Genomic DNA, 16,345 nt, shown 5'->3' with positions numbered 1-16,345 from the left:
AGTTTATGGATTACGAGGCGAATTAACGCCGGGGATACCTTGAGAGTCAGCGGCAACAACGGGGGAAAAGAAACAACGAGTTGCGGTCGGTCTGCGAATGATATTCGATCGACCACCTTCGACTCGTTCCCATCGACGCCGAACGACTACTACCGCAGAATTTCTCCGTGCAAATCGATCCTTAGAACCGCAGCCGACAAACTCAGTCGATAAAGTTTTTTCGAGCCCCTCCGAATTTAGTAACTTTCCCAAAAGCGGACCTGATTTCTCTTCAAACAGCTGAAAGTGTACCAAATGACGTAAAACGAATTTTCTGTGAGAGAAGACAATATTTGTGAAAAGAAGCGAACTTGCAATTTCATCCAGTACTACAAATTCACTGTAACCCTTTGCGGTCGGAAGTAGTTGACTCGAAAATTAAACATTTCTTCCGACTTAACATATTTAATAATGTAATATTGCGAAATTATTGTATACGAATAATATACAAATGGGTGTACAAAGTATTCGTACACCTTTTAAAAACTAATGACTTTTTTATAATTGTACCAAACGACCTGATTTTTTCTAATCATTTAGAAGCATCAGTTTACAGAATGATATGCAAAAAAGATTTTCCAAAAATTATAATTCACGAGGTTACATGCATAGATAAAAAAGGGATTTTTTAAAACTTTTTTATTTGGGCCCTCATTGTGAAAATTTAAAATATGTATATGTTTTGTAGATCTATGTTAGTTATACACATGCTGAACATTTCATCGAAATCGATTAACATACACACGACGAGGTACAAGCGTTTAAAAATGGTGAAAATCGTAGTTTTACACGACTTTTGATCAATTTCTGCTTAAAATCCACAGAATCGTACATCTTTCGTTTTTTCTTGCGTCAACCGATTTCGATGAAATTTTCAGCATATGTATAACTAACATAGATCTATAAAACATATATTTTAAATTTTCATTTAAAATTATAATTTTTGGAAAATCTTTTTTGCATATCATTTCGTAAACCAATGCTTCTAATTGATTATAAAAAATCAGGTCGTTTGGTACAATTATAAAGAAGTTATTCTGTTTTAAAGGGCGTACGAATACTTTTTACATCCACTGTATATTAATAATAATATAATATATGGATAATATATATTGTATGTGAATAATATATTGTGAATAATGGTACAGCAATTTTTAATGATGTCTCTGAATCACCACTCAAGTGCTAAGGCAATTTGAATTCTGTCATGCCCCCACACAATCGCGTAGCCGAAATTCCCGTCATCTGGGACCGTGTGATTGTTGCAGTAAGACTGTTCCCGGCGCACAGTCTGACGACTGAAAGCTGTCGAAGCCTCTTTTCGTCCTCCGCCAGCTTACACGGCTTCCCGGTTGTTCGTAGCGCAATTATCGCGGAGGAGGAGGCGAGCATGAGCGCCGAAACCGAACTCCCCCCGAAACAGTCTCTCCATTCGTCGCAACAATTTCACTTCGGAGGCCCGAAGCGTCGCGACAGCTGCGTCGACGACGGAGTAGCTCTCGCTCTTTCGCCCTTTCATTATGTTCGAGCTTTTACGAGCGTTGCGGGCTGAAGCGGGCCGAAGCGGGTCGTGGGTGGCGGGGTGGCTGAGTGGTAGTTCCAGAGATTGGATAAGGAATCCATAAGTTCCGACGTAATCCCGATGCGTTTGAAAGCATGCGGAGTCTCGAAGGACCTGCCGGCAAAGTGATTTCTCTTCGACGTCGGGGAAAAAGCGCGGGGAGAAGAGTGGCCACAAGGAAAAACGAGCGAAAGGGACGCGTCGCGGGAACCTCGGTGAAAAAGCGGACGGAAAACGCGAGTTTCCCCAACGAGCTGCGAGCTGATTCTCCTTTTTTCTTTCCTCTGTCTCTCTCTCTCTCTCTCTCTCTCTCTCTCTCTCGAGTCGTTTCCTAGCCACCTGAACAGCCGATACCGACAGTCTTGTGCATCGTTTGCCGGCGAAACTTGCCGCCTCCCTCGCCGTTCGCGAATCCTCGATAATGACTCGTTGTAATATTGGGTTCGGCGAGTCCCTTTGCAGCAGCCGCGGTTCGCAACTTGGGCAGCGCTGTCTCCGGACTACGAATTTTGATTTATTCAAAGTTACCTGTCCATTGAATCAGTATATGTATCAGTGTTGAATTTAATTCATTAATTTTTAATAAACGGTTTTGGCATATTTCTACATTTTTCTTCGTTGATCACTCAAAGATCATTATACATTATTTCCGCGATTTATTAAAATTATCAATTGTATAATATTCTGAGTAAGGTGGAAAAGTGAAGGACGAACGAGGGTTCATCCGAAAGCATGGCGGATTCTCGCGAACAACTGTAGCTGAAAAATCAGGGATTTTTGCAGCAGTCGAGAGAACGCTGGCACGTTTACGCCGAGTAGGGATGGGTCGATCAAAAATCTCGGGGTCGCGTGTTTCGCGTTACGCAGCGCGGCACTGACAAATAGTAGCAATCATGGCGTCCCCTCGGCCCCGGTAAAATTGACAGTGGCGCTTGTCGCGTCGCGAGGTGTCAATAAACCGCTGTCTTCCGCGGGGGGTCGCGTGTTTGTTCCGCGTATCAGCGTCAATCCCGGCCGGTGATTAAACTGGAAGCTCATTTCCCCGGAAATTCCCCGGTTCGATGAGAAAAATTTCGACGTGTCGTTTGCTGTGTGCGAGCTCGCATCGCGTCGCGTCGCGTCCGGATCGATGGCAGGATCGCATCGCCGCACGAAAAACACCGGCAACGGAAGCAAAACCACGGGTCAGAGCTGGCTGGGGGCAGCTCGATGCTACATCGGGATCTGTTCCAATCATTTTTCGCGCAATAATAGCGTTACTTCCGCGTAATGTCGGTGACGCGGACGCTGACCCAGATATTCGGGTTGCTTGCTTGCATTCAGAGCCGATTCGCCTACGGCTTCATAAATAACGGATGCACGGCAAAAACTCTGTGACGGGAGTTGATATCGGCGGCACAGACTCTGATACCGAACAGGAAAAATGCGACCGGAAACTCCTCGTCGATTCATTAACACGATCCTTCTACACACTTTCAGCGGCACCGGGAACCGTCAAATTTTTGGCTTATATCTTTGTTCCAATCCTTTCATTATTGGTCTGCGGACGCTCCGTGTTTATCATGAAAATGACTGGATAAAATATCAGATTGCGAAGACTTTAGATCAATCCGTGTAGACAATCCAAGAAGAAACATATTTTCGTATTTATTAAAAAAAAAAAATATATATAAAAATCGATGTAATCTCCGTGGGCGCTCCACGCTTTTATTTATAGTCACTAATGTCTAAATAAATTATTTTCTCCTTTTTAATGCATTGTATTATATAAGCGTGGTTTTTAAGAAGCTTTCTTATATATTTTTTTATTGTCTACTTTTTAGTCTTTTTTAAATGGAACGCATGATATAGTAATACTGGTATGAAATAGTAAGATATAGAAACGCAAGATATATGGAAATACGAGAGATAGAATGAGGGGATGACTCCGAGAAACGACGTCTCTTGATGGAGTCCGAAATTGTCCGAAATGGAACTGAATGAACGTAACACCACAACCACACTGAGCTTCTTCGGTGCGAAGTGGCCAGTGGAGTGGGGATGAGTCGGAATGGGAACACGTAGTGGAGTAGGGAGCGCTGCCGCGGGGAGTGGGGATCGCTGAACGCGATGATGTACTACCGAGCGTCAAATTTTTTTTCTCCTAGGCGCACAGTTTTTTTTAAATTTGTTTTTAATATTGCATTGTCATCCAGTTCTGAGCTATGTTTAAAGTTTCAAGTCTCTAGCTCATCGGGAACTGATTTAAAATTCGATTACAAGATTTGACGCATACAACGACAACTCGGCAAGCTAATATAAGCGTGGCAATAATAATTTTATCTATCTCCCTACCAGCTATATACATATATTTATATAAAATAGAAAAGTACGCGTATATGTCGCACGTGTAGTCTATTTGTCGGGGTTGAAGTTGTCGGAATGCGGTGGTTGTAAATAATCAGCCGGTTTGGAGCTGATCCGTGCGCGTCTTTTGTCTGCTATGACAACCTTAAGCACGTAAGCACGCCGCGAGCAGCTAATATCTTCATAAATGTAGGAGCGAGATTTTCAAAATTTTTTGTTATGTATTTGATTGTATTTTAATGAATGTGTGAGGCATCTGAGGACATATGCCTTTTCAGGACGGCCGAGTGTAGCAGCGAGATTTTGAATGTTTTCTGTATGCGTGTAATAATATTTGTTACAATAAGAGTAAAGGATGTTAAAACTAAATATTTATTGAACACACAACTGAGAATAACAATATAAACATAAACTCTTTTATAATTAATTGCGTAACCGTAATTCGTGTTCCGTTCCGTAATCGTATCGTTGAACGCGTCTTTCTGAATGTTTTCTCGACGTGATGTTTTGTTTGTCTAACTATTTAGATCGTTGGTTACGTAGTCAATCGATATCGCATCAGTTGACTCACGCACCCACACATATAATACACACATACAAATATTATTACACGCATACAGAAAACATTCAAAATCTCGCTCCTACATAAAAGAACAGAAGAAATGTAAATTTGTGAATTGTTTTGTTTTTGGTGATACAAAGGAGGATTCTATTTTATAGGTAGCAGCGAATAAAAGGGAGTGTGCACAGTGTGTACATTGTTCGTTCTACTTTCTCGCGGTGACCACTTGCTTTTATTGCGATGTTTGTTGGCCGGAGTGGATAGAACGTAATAAAACATGTTTCCTATTCAGAAAATTCGGTAGATTGGCCCTGATGTAATGCTCTGGAAGAATATCAGTAGATTTCATTGTCAAGGGAGAGTCGGAAGTCACGTCGTAAAAAGTTGGCACGAGTTCGTCTTGGACAGGAAAGCCAAGAGGAATCAGGAAAGAGCGAAGATTTTTACGATTCTATTATGGTACCCTACTTTCCCACCAGATACAGTCCTGGGAACGTTGATTAATTAACTTTCTGTCCTGTCAGCGACGTTCTATGTGCAAAGATTTTGATAAAGTACTGCTACTGTAATATTCAATTGATCAAGTGTACTATTCTTTACATTAAGATGGTTTTTGAAAAGCTTGTAAGCGTTTGTGAGAATTAATTTCAAGATGGTCTTGTCACGTGGTGGTGGAGGGACAAAAGTAGACCGAACTTCTCGTTACCGTTCGACTGCAATGCAAGAATTTATCGAACACTCGGCACAAATTGCGGGAACAGCACACGCTAGCGCGCGCCAGTAGCACAGGCTAGCACAGGCAGGGTCAATCATATCCGGCAATAAAGCGACGGCCGAAATGATCGCGCAGCGCGACCGTAAAGCAGCAACATGCTACATGCGTTCGCGATTGGGTTACGCGGAATGTTTACGGCTTCCCGTAATTGATCCTCCAGCCATCGTCTCGAAAATCAACTTCGGGCTGCCCTATAACAGACCGAACAGCTTCCGCGCACAGATCTCTCGAAATAAACGCGCGCCAATTGAACGGCTCCGCTGTTACTACCATTTTACTATTCTCGAGAAATTCTCTTTTCGACGTTTCGTCTGCTGACATAAAAAATAGCTCTTTCCACAAAATACAATTTCAACACGGATAATTATATTGTTTTCATATTTATAAAATTATTAGAAAAGGAGACGAACGTCTGTGTAGCTCCCATATCAGGCAATTAGTACAGACACTTTTCATTTTGCGTAAAAATCCGCATTTTAATAATCAATGGAAATGAGAATTTTTATAAAGACTTCCAGAAATGAACGTCTATGTAGCTTCTGTATCTGAAAATTAATACTGACACTTGTAATTTTTCATAAAAATCCGCATTTTAACAATCAATGAAAACGAGAATTGGTACAAAGATTTCCTAATCACCACTGTCTGTAAATCCTGACTCTGAAAGTTTCGTGAAAATTGCTCGGGTTTTACGGGAGTCTCGTTTCGGCAGTGGATGCATTAATCGATAGGAACGATCGATTCCAGACCCCGTAGTCCTCGAAGAACACTGAAGGAGTAGCCCCGGCAATATATAACTTCTCCCCGGCGCGGCAGGTGGACGCTTGAAAATAATAGAGTCTAGGGGCCAGCGAGAAGCCCGCGAACTTAATATCGGGGCTGAAAGGGTGGACAAAAGAAAAATCAATCAGCTGCGAGGAGATATCGAGACGCGTCTTGCTGGGAAAGTTCCATTAAAACCGCCGTTCTACGCTCTCGGTGGCCCTGAAACTGACACCTTGAAGAGCGAGAGAACGTCGTTGCAGTTGCGAACACCGCGCCAGGAAAAACAACGAAACCAGTCGTCGGGGGCTGAATCTTGGCCCACTTGACGCGAATCCGAGGAAGAAACTCATCTTCCGGTGAAACAATGCGCGAAAAAACCGGGGAAATTCGTTCGTGGAAACAATCGTTTCGAATCTGCGAAGTTTTATGTACGTTCAATACTTTCTGGGAACGAGTTCGCGACTGTTTTATGAGGCTAGAAAAAACAGAGAGGCTGATCGAAGAGTGAAAATTTCGTGCACACAGTTAGCATACCGCATTAAAAAGATTGATCTAATGAAGAATCATTTGCGCCGACAATGGACGGCTAAAATGTAAAATGCTGAGCGAATTTTATCAAGCCGATAAGGTTGGTATAGATTACCGATAAAATGGTAATGGCGAAAGGACTGGATCGGATCAGGAGCGGTTCTTCGCGGGGAATTTGAAAATAATTTAGTAAACGATTCCGGGAGAATGTCCCGTGGAAACCGGGAAGACGGCAAAAGTTATTCATCGCATCCGTATTAAATTCCGCGAACCGCCAGGCAACTCGTAATAAGACATCAGACTGGCATGCGGACGTCAGTGGAGGGATGAACCTCGCTGGAAAAAAATACGGGAATCGTTGTAGACAGAGGAATATTGCATTCTTGTGTCGAAGCAATTACTCGCGCCGAGGTATTGTTCTTCTGTCGCCTTTACAGTAGAAACCTTCCACCAGGAAAAAACTTGAGAGAAAGAGAAAAAAGGTAGATGCAGAGAAAACGGACAGGGTAGAAAGAGGGGATGGGGAAAAAGAAGGACCACTTTTCCACCACCACGGAATACTCGAAGCAAAAGGATCGTATCTAGGACTCTTCGTTTACCTTTTCCTTGTTCCTCCTTTCTCCAGCAGCCTCTCTGTCTTCGGCTCCGCGTCGTTTGTTCTCCGAGGAACTTCATTTTCGGCTTTGAGTCGTAATAATTCGCGTACCTTATTTCGCCGAAATGTTTCAAAAACTCTGTTACGTAATATTCCGCTCCCCTCGATTGACAGCAGCCTCTGATTCGCTCTCTCGCGCTCCTCACGGTGAAAATTCACGCATTTTGCACAACGTTTCAATTTTCTCCGTAAATTGGCCAGTGAGAAATATATTCCTATTTGGCTCCTACGTCTTGCAATTAACGCATACGATTATTTTGAAGATTTATTACCGGGATACAAGGGAAGGTTGGAAATGGTTTGGAAGGGCAGCTGACAGAGATCGATAAGGTCCACAGAGGAACAGCAAAGACACCGCTACCGTCCATATAATTTTCATCGAGCGAAACGTTCCGACCGAACTCAGGCTGACGCGAGGCTCAACCCGACGAAGGTTCGGCCGTCACGTAGCAGGTAATATGCAAATGACATATCGTCACGGTGAAATTTATTCATAGACGCGCAATGCGCGACCGCCCGCAGCTGCGGCTTCGAAGTTCCCTTCGCCATTGCGAGTTCCCCCAAAACTGTTGTAATGAACTTACCGGCCGCGCGCAAAAGTTATACCTTACCGCGATCGCGGTGTTTGAATTTTATCACCCATCCCACCCAGACCGAACCGCTCGCGGATCAAAGGCCGTAAAGCCGGTTCCGTTGACTGGAAATCATCGTTGATGGATATTCCGTTCCGTGTTCGACCGTACAAACTAAATCGGCCGCTTTGACCCGAGGAATTTTCGACTACGAATCAATATTTGTTCCGAACAGTCCAGCGCCGGCTGTTTCGTAATGCGTCGACGTAACTTTCGCGATTCAGTTACAACGAAATCGTGGAAACCCTTTTTAAGTGTTTGATAACGCAGCAGAGTTGCAAATACATCGCGTTGCGCTCAATAATTGTTTATTTAACGAATTTAACTTCATGGAATTATAAAGATTGTTGAATACATTTCTTTATTCAAACATATACTGTTATAAAAATTCAATCTTGCAATTTTTATGATAGTCTAATAGTACAAACGATTGTTATATCCAGTCAAAATTATTTTGTTGTAATTAGCCTTGACCGCCGATTCAATCTTGCCATTAGTAGATCATTAGCTCAATATCCTCGCGTGTTTTTCTGCCCTACAGCCTACGGTTCCCGGTTAGGGGAAAGCAAGCTGAGAGACACGCGACGGCAATTAGGATGCCGGGTGTGTCGAGAAAAAAACATATGTCGAATACAAGGCTCGACATCGTCTAAGCGGACAACACAATTTTGGCAGCGATCGTGGCACGCGGTTGTTGGCTCGCCTCTTGAAATCCGATATTTTTTTGACCAAGCCACTCGTTTGTTCACGGCTACCATGAATCACGAGGCACGAGAACTTGCTCTGATGGTCGCAAACAGAGATCGTGGAATTTACGTAATTAATTAACACTTTACCTACAGGAATCCTAGACAGCGGATCTTTATGCAAAATAAAAATTTTCTACCTGAATTGTAACAAACTGGAATGATGTAGAATTTAATAGGTTCAAAATAATATAACACAGTATCTCTAAATTCTTCTAATGTTTTTACTGTTTTAAATTACATCTACTCATTTTTGTCAGAAATGCATAAAATTCGTTGTCTAGTGATAAAGGATGTGAATTCGAAGACAAGGTTTGTACCGTCGACAAACGTGCAGGAGTCAAGCTGTTCGAATTCCGATTGAAGCATCAAGTTGTAGGACTCCATTCCGGAGGAAGACGACTTGATTACCGTACAAACGCGTCCCCAGGAAACAATACGTACATTTTATAGCCGGTGTACAAGCGGCACAGTCCCCTTATACTTGTTGGGGAACAATGGGTATTATATACCGAGGCGCACGTACGGAAATGGCTTCCGCCGACATGTTCGAACTAGTTGTAACTCAGTGTTCAACTGCGCCTGTTGACGAGCCGCGCAACAATTACGTTAATGCATTGTCCCCGGTTCCTTTGCGTAACGACTCTAAACGATCAGCGTTCCTCCAACTCCTCACGCTGAATTAAATTAAAATCGGGTTAGGAGTTGATTAAAACGCCGCGAGTCCCAGACCGACGAAGGGACTCGCGAAAGGATATCTGATTTGCTCCGGAGCCGATTTACAACCGATTTCAAAGGGAGGATCGACGGGAATCAACGGTCCCTTTGCCGTCTGATCAACGCGATTGTGTCTGCTTGTATATTAGACTAATAGAAACGCTCGCTCGTTATGTTGGCGCAGACGACGTCTCCATTGGGGAACTGGCTTTAAAATAATCATCTTAATGGTTTCTACTAGGACGAACTGGGTTTTTGTGATTTTTATGGTTATTTATGTATGTATTCTTATACAAATACAATATTAGATCAAATTATCTTTTTCGTTAATTATAAAATGGTCCCTCTTACTTCATACAAAACGAATGAAGATTTTAATGATTTCTACTAGGAAAAACTGTGTTTTTGTGATGTTCATGTTTATTTATGTATTCTTATAAAAATATAGTATTAGATCAAATTATCTTCTCCGTTAATTATAGAATGGTCTCACTTATATACTTCATCCACAGTGTCCGACTCGTGTTGACCTATTCCACTTAAAGATTCCTAAGATTTTCAGCTACTTCCACTTTATATTTATAATGTAGCTACTTCCACTTTATACTTGGTACTTAAAGATTATAATTTTATATTTCTACTTTCAAAGAAATATTTCAGGCTTATCTGAGCCCTGATTTTTCAAGATATCGTATTATACTACCAGTTACTTCCTGGCACAATATGAGATCTTTTTGACGCGGTATTATAGCGTACTAAAGGGATTTTGAATTTCTAAAGCAGTATTGTGTGCAGACATGCACACACATTACAGTAAAAAATTCTATTCATCAGATTCAATATTATAATTGAAAAAATTGTTCGTATTCATATGCAACGCTCCTCAAGTGTGCTGCATAAATACAATGTGCGAGTAATGTAAACTAGCGCTCACCCGTATCGTTGTCTCCTGGAACACCAAGACTATCACTATTGTCATTGATGAAGGCCTCTGCCGTCGACGTAAAGGTCTGAGGTGATAGTGTGAGGTCCGGCCCGCTCTCACTATCGAACAACTCCAAGTTCCCATTGCCTGAAAACACAGAAAAAATAATTGCCAATTTGATTGGCCTGTTTCAAAGATCTTAATATAAAATAATTGAAATTGATAAAAGAGGAAAAAACTTTCTGATGAAGATTTTTCTGTACAGAAGTGTTTAAAGAATTATGAAGGCGAAAGGTGCTGTAACAGTGTTGGCCTCGTTCACTAGGAAAATGTCGAAACTTTCATCTGCTTCTTGAATGAAATTCTGAATGTTCTACGATAACATCAATATAATATTCTTACGCTGTGACCACTTTGTGATCGAAATACTCTGAAGTGGTATAAATCAGCGAGATATAACGTTCCCTCCATTTCCTGGGAATTCGAGGGAGAATCAATGCCAAGAAACGCGACTCTAATGAATCAACGTGAAAAATCGCTTCGAGCATGTGTGCGCAAGCGATCGTTCTTATTCCCTGAATAAGCTTCCCACCGCCTTCGTTTTTATGAGCAAGTTACACGCTGCAGGGAAATCTTGTCCGTCTCGTTCCACTCAATGCCAGACGACCTCGCGGTTGGCAAACGGTGCTAACAGATGGACAAGATTCTTCGCGTGTTACGACCACGCTGTCGAACGAATAATTGGCGGCGAGCACCGGCTAATGGGCTGGACAAAACTATTCTTAATTCATCTGTGAAAATGAATACAGCAGTTCAAGTAATCTATCCTATTTCATAGGAACTGATTTTATACAACAATTCTTTTCGCGAAGCCTCGTTTAGAAAGATCTCAATTTGGAAACGATTTCAATATTGCATACAGGGTGGCTGGAAAGTGACCAGATCATTTAAAATTTGAATTTGTGAAACCAGGCCAGGTCTCCTCAATTTCCACGAAGTTTCTTATTCTAAATAAAATCTGAAATAAATAGAGAAGCGAAGTTTCTACAGGCTGCGAACTTCCGGAAGTGGCGGGGGCTGCGAAAATCCAGCTTGACCCCATAAATACAGGGTGCAGACGGTCGTTCGACCATGACTCGAAAGTAGTTCAGGAAGTCCATCGATCACTTCCATCAGCAACAGCCTGAACCTCGGCGTATAGTTCGGCTAGAGGAGGGGGATACAGAAGGGGTAAAGAGTTGGACGAGAGAAACGCGCGACAGTCACGAGAGGAGTGTCGCTTTCGCATATTCCACGGCGCAGTGACAACAACACTGAAGCACTCTTAGAAGAACTAGCAGCCGGTGGAGGATCTCTCGAGACCTTAGGTGGCCTTCGCGATCCGGGGACAACTGCTGCCAAGTGGCACCAAACTTTGCCTGCGGATTTTAGGTTACAAAGACCCTACTCGCGTTAAGCGACCTTAATTCCGTTTCCGCTCGACAGACCCTCGTTACGAGCGTTCCGGTTCACTCGATTATGCCGTGCTGTTGACAAACCATCCTCGGTCGTCGTTCCGCAATAAAATTGCTGCCGACTGGTTCCGCCGTCGACACTGACCTCCGGAAACATTGCACACACTCTTTTTCTTCCAACAAACAACATTCCAATTCCTAACACTTTACATTAAGTTGGAGTGGGGTAAGTCCGTCCTAGTTTTTGCAAAGTTGTACCTAAAACTGATGTATTTTCAGTCTGGTATGTAAAAGCTTAACGTTCTTGGTATCAAGCTCTTGCCACAATTATTACTAATGAATTGGTATTATGTAGGATTCTAATTTTGCTTGAAAATTATCATTTTGATAGGATATTGTACAAAGTGTCAACTAGGGCGCACTTGCCCCGAAAATGGGGCAAGTCCGTCTCTGAGAGTTAAAAATGCTTTCGAACCTTGTTTCAAGTGCTACGGGGCAAGAAAAGAATGATTAACAAGCCTGCTTTGCAATGCTTCTTTTTGCATTAAATTATATTGTTTAGTTTTGTAGTTACCCATGCAGTACGGACTTACCCCACCGTGACAGTACGGACTTGCCCCGTGTAGTAATATTTACGGGGCAAGATCATCTTAGTGTTTTTCTCAATACATTTTAAAAAATACAATACAAACGGTTTATGTAATGTAAACCTACATCAATATTTGTTGTATTTACCTAAACTAACAACACAGAATATATTAATAATTTGTAAACTATTGCACGTTCAGGAAAACCTCAAAGTTGTACGTGTACCTCGCAAGTGACTGTTTGGCATTGGTTGATTCAAGCGAGGAAAACACCTGTATTCTTGGACGACATCTATGTAGAATAGTTCATACTAACTTATACTACATTAATAAATACAAGTTAGAGAAAAATTTCCTTCATATTATAATAAAAATAACCAATTAACGGACTTGCATCGTAGACGGACTTACCCCACTCCACCTTACTTTATAAAAAATGACGAGAATGTGTCTGAGGGAGAGAGAGAGAGAGAAATAAATTTGCTGAATAATTCCTCAAGGATGCATTTTTATAATCTCGATCAAAAATGACATTGTGAAATTATTAGGAGACTTTACTGGGGGTGACTTAATGGTTCACAATTAAAGTTGTTGTTACCGTTGGAAGGGTCTATTAAAAATATAATTCTGTACGTACCGAACATAATCAAACATTTACATTACGACCTGATACATAGACCTCTCTACAATAATGTAAAATATATAAAATCGTTACTTGGTTGTCAGACAGCACACAGCAGGCAGTTTTAATGTGACCGCAGCAGGAGAAGACGTTTCGGTGGAGAGTCATCCAGTGTATAGTCAGTGAAAAAGATAAATCTTACTATGTCTGCGAACATGGCGGCAGAACGGATCGTCCAGAAGTGTCTGCGTTAATTCAAAGCGACGGTATGCGTTTCGTCCGGGATTAACGTATGCCAGATTATTCGTCCCGCGTTCGCGTTAATGCTTGCGCCGTTGGGTTAGTTAAATATGTAAATATAAACGGTCCAGGTACGCGGGACATTCTCCCGGTTTCAGGATCGATGAATCGCGCACAGGAAACACACACATATACAGGGAGAGAGAGAGAGAGTGAGAAAGAGAGTGCACGCACACTCGAGCGACGCTTAAGCCGAACCGCTTCCATTCAACTCTTTTCAAACAGCTAAAGCTCGCCGCGGGGGAGAGAGCCGAACAGTTTTTGCGCTTGATTTAACAGTCCCGGGTAAACGCGTTCGATGTCAACTGCTGTACAAACACGAGTTTTCGAGGAGGCCGCCTCTGCGGAATTACTTTTGCCGACGGCCTGTGTACGCTGCTGATGGCGGCACTGGCGCGATACTCTGTTCGATATATCTATCCGTCAAGTTGAACCAAATTGTTCACATGTTCAACGAGGAGATCATTCTCTCGTTTCCGACGCGTCAACTTTTTCGAAGGTCGAGTTCTATCACTGCGTCGCGGAAGGTCAATGCTGATAGTGGCGAGTCTATAGTTGCTCTACGTATAACACGTGTAAAATGTATTATAGTGCGAAGGGAAACCTTCTTAGGTACAGAGAATGTGTTTAATTAGTTTATTCTATGTCAGAGAATGTATTGATTTGAGTTTATAATGCTATTTTTTTTTTAGTATTATTATTATTTATTTAATGCTTTATAAACCAAGTATGGTTTATGTAGTATGTTAATAGAGTATGTTACTTTTTATTATGTCAATAGAGTAAATGTAGCATTACTGATCAAAAGGTTTCCGAGTTTTAATCATATTTTGATAAATCATATTTTGTTGCCATAATAAGACCGTTCGTTCTAGACACAACGTTGAGAAAAGCTTTGTACAAGCCGCAGGAATGCAACAAAGTATATTTGTAAAATAGATACTATTATTAGGAGCAATAAATTGTATCTCAAACACGTTTTCAGTAAACTAAATTGATCAGTCTCGAAAATAATCTTTCGTTACTCCTGGAGCTTGTCCAAACGATTTCGCTGGCCATCTGTATTTATAAAACATGCAAATGACGACCACACAGGAAACGCTAAGTATGAGAAGTAAGTTAGTTATCATGTAATCCAATTCTTTGAACATATTATAGTTCATAAATAGGAGAAGTTGCAATTCAGACAATTCAAGATCCGCCATTGCAATTACTAGTAACGTAACGTAAGTAATAATTATATTTTTAAACAAAAGGAAGTACTGTAATGTTATACTGTACTCTATTTTCATTCCTTACTGAACTACATATTACAAATTCATTGTACTCAAGGTCATCTGAAGGTCATTGAACTTAACTATCACATCATGAAAACAAAAATACGTAGCTCCATTCGTGTGAAATGTGAAATGACCTTGAGAAAATTCTCCTCTTGAACAAAATATTTTCATTGTCATATATTTTTTTCTATCATAAAAAATAAGCGGTGTAGTTCCATTATAAAAATACGGTGACCTTGAAATTTCGAAAAGTTCAGTATCTTCTGCTTATCCGTGAGGTTTGTCCACTCTCGGATCGGATATTGTCAGCATCAGAATTTTTCTATCCCAAAAAATAAGGAAGATATTTACATAGTAAGCTGTATGGTTCGTGAAGTTTGCGCAAAGTGAAAATTCAGTGTCAAGTGCACCTAGACAACGTCCGTTAGGGGATGAAAACGAGATCAGCGTGGCCATTAAAACTCGCCGAGGAGGAACAAAGTCGTGCACACATCGAGAAGGACGCGCGGAGATCGCGTAATGCATCGATGCCGGTGCGCCGAGAGCGTGGATAGGATTTTAGAAGGGTTGCATGGCTAAGGTAAACGATATTTGCGAAGCTCGGGGGATCGATAGCAATTTAACCACCCTTCGCCATTCTCTACGAGCACCTCCCGCCTGGTACATCTATGTATGTACTTTCCTCCAACCTGGGTCCACTACCACCACGACTGGCAACATCACCACCACCATCACCAGCAGCAGCAAGAGTAGGAGAGCACCACCACCACCACCACCACCATCATTGTGGCTACCGACGTTTCTACCCACCCCCCGCCTCTCACGCTGTTCGTGTCTGTTTCTCTCTCCTATGGCTGCCGCAACGTGGCCCAGTCGGAACTCATCCATATACATCGAGAAAATTAATATCTGGGCTTCATTCGCGCGCTGAATAAACTCGGTTGCGCGCTCACTTCCTTCCACCCCAACCCTTCTTCCTCCCTGTTCTTTTCTTTTCCTCCATCCCCTGCTCAAACCCACCCTGATCGGCCCCTTGTCTTCGCTGCCTCTTGTTCTCGATCTTTTTCCACCCTCGGGCCACAACCGTCGCGGTAGGGCTTGTGCAAACCAGTTTTTGGAGTTTACGAAAAATTCAGAAATTCATCGAAAATATAAATACAGAATTGCCACAGCGTGTATTTTTTTTCCTTGGATTCAGATTGCAAATCACACGGGAAAATCAAATATAGACTCATGTATTGTGTGACATGGGATTCGATAGTTGAAAGTTTCCGTTAATGTAACGAAAATTGACACAGATAATTGGAGCAAGAGTAAATTTGCAGAGGCAGTTACACCGATGGCTTTTGCACCGGACAATGACAAATGAAAATTACTTGAGAATGTTCCAAAATTTTTGTGTCATTCTATCAATTCAATTAAATTAAAAACATAAAGAACGAACTTGGATTAAAACTCCAAATGAATTGAGTTCACAGTATAATTGTATGAGGATGGTTCTGTAAAGTATCATCGGAATATTGATCGTTACATCGCACATGTGCATAGATTCGTATTTTAATCACGACCATCGGGGCAAACCCAGCGTACGCTGCAAAACGATTAAAAATGTTCGCTGATTAAACCGTGGAGGCAAATTATTCCCCAGCTTCAGGGAAGACGCGCGGCAGAAAATTCGAAGGAGCGTGCAAACAAAAACTTTAATCAAATCGAAATTAATGGCGGTGGACGTGTCGAAACTGTTACGGTCCGTAAAACATTTTCGAAACCGCTCTCGAGCGCCTACGCGATCGATCGTTCCCAATATTCGAGTCTCGCAAATTTTGTTTACCTTTCAGCAGCTACGCTGTC

The 16,345-nt window shown here is 41.8% G+C and overlaps 1 protein-coding gene across 8 annotated transcripts in view; it reads right to left on the bottom strand.

The window, feature by feature from the left end:
• The window catches only part of LOC143213267 (uncharacterized), a 516,895-nt gene that overhangs the window by 175,673 nt on the left and 324,877 nt on the right, over window positions 1–16,345 (bottom strand). For all 8 annotated transcript variants that reach the window (XM_076432949.1, XM_076432950.1, XM_076432956.1 and 5 more), the window contains one exon: window positions 10,261–10,398. In XM_076432949.1, the coding sequence (XP_076289064.1) occupies window positions 10,261–10,398 (138 nt within the window). The remainder of the gene's footprint in view (window positions 1–10,260; window positions 10,399–16,345) is intronic.

Source organism: Lasioglossum baleicum, chromosome 11, assembly GCF_051020765.1.
Source record: "Lasioglossum baleicum chromosome 11, iyLasBale1, whole genome shotgun sequence".
Lineage (NCBI taxonomy): Eukaryota > Metazoa > Arthropoda > Insecta > Hymenoptera > Halictidae > Lasioglossum > Lasioglossum baleicum.
Note: the sequence above shows the minus strand (reverse complement) of the source record. Positions and strands in the feature narration are given on the sequence as shown.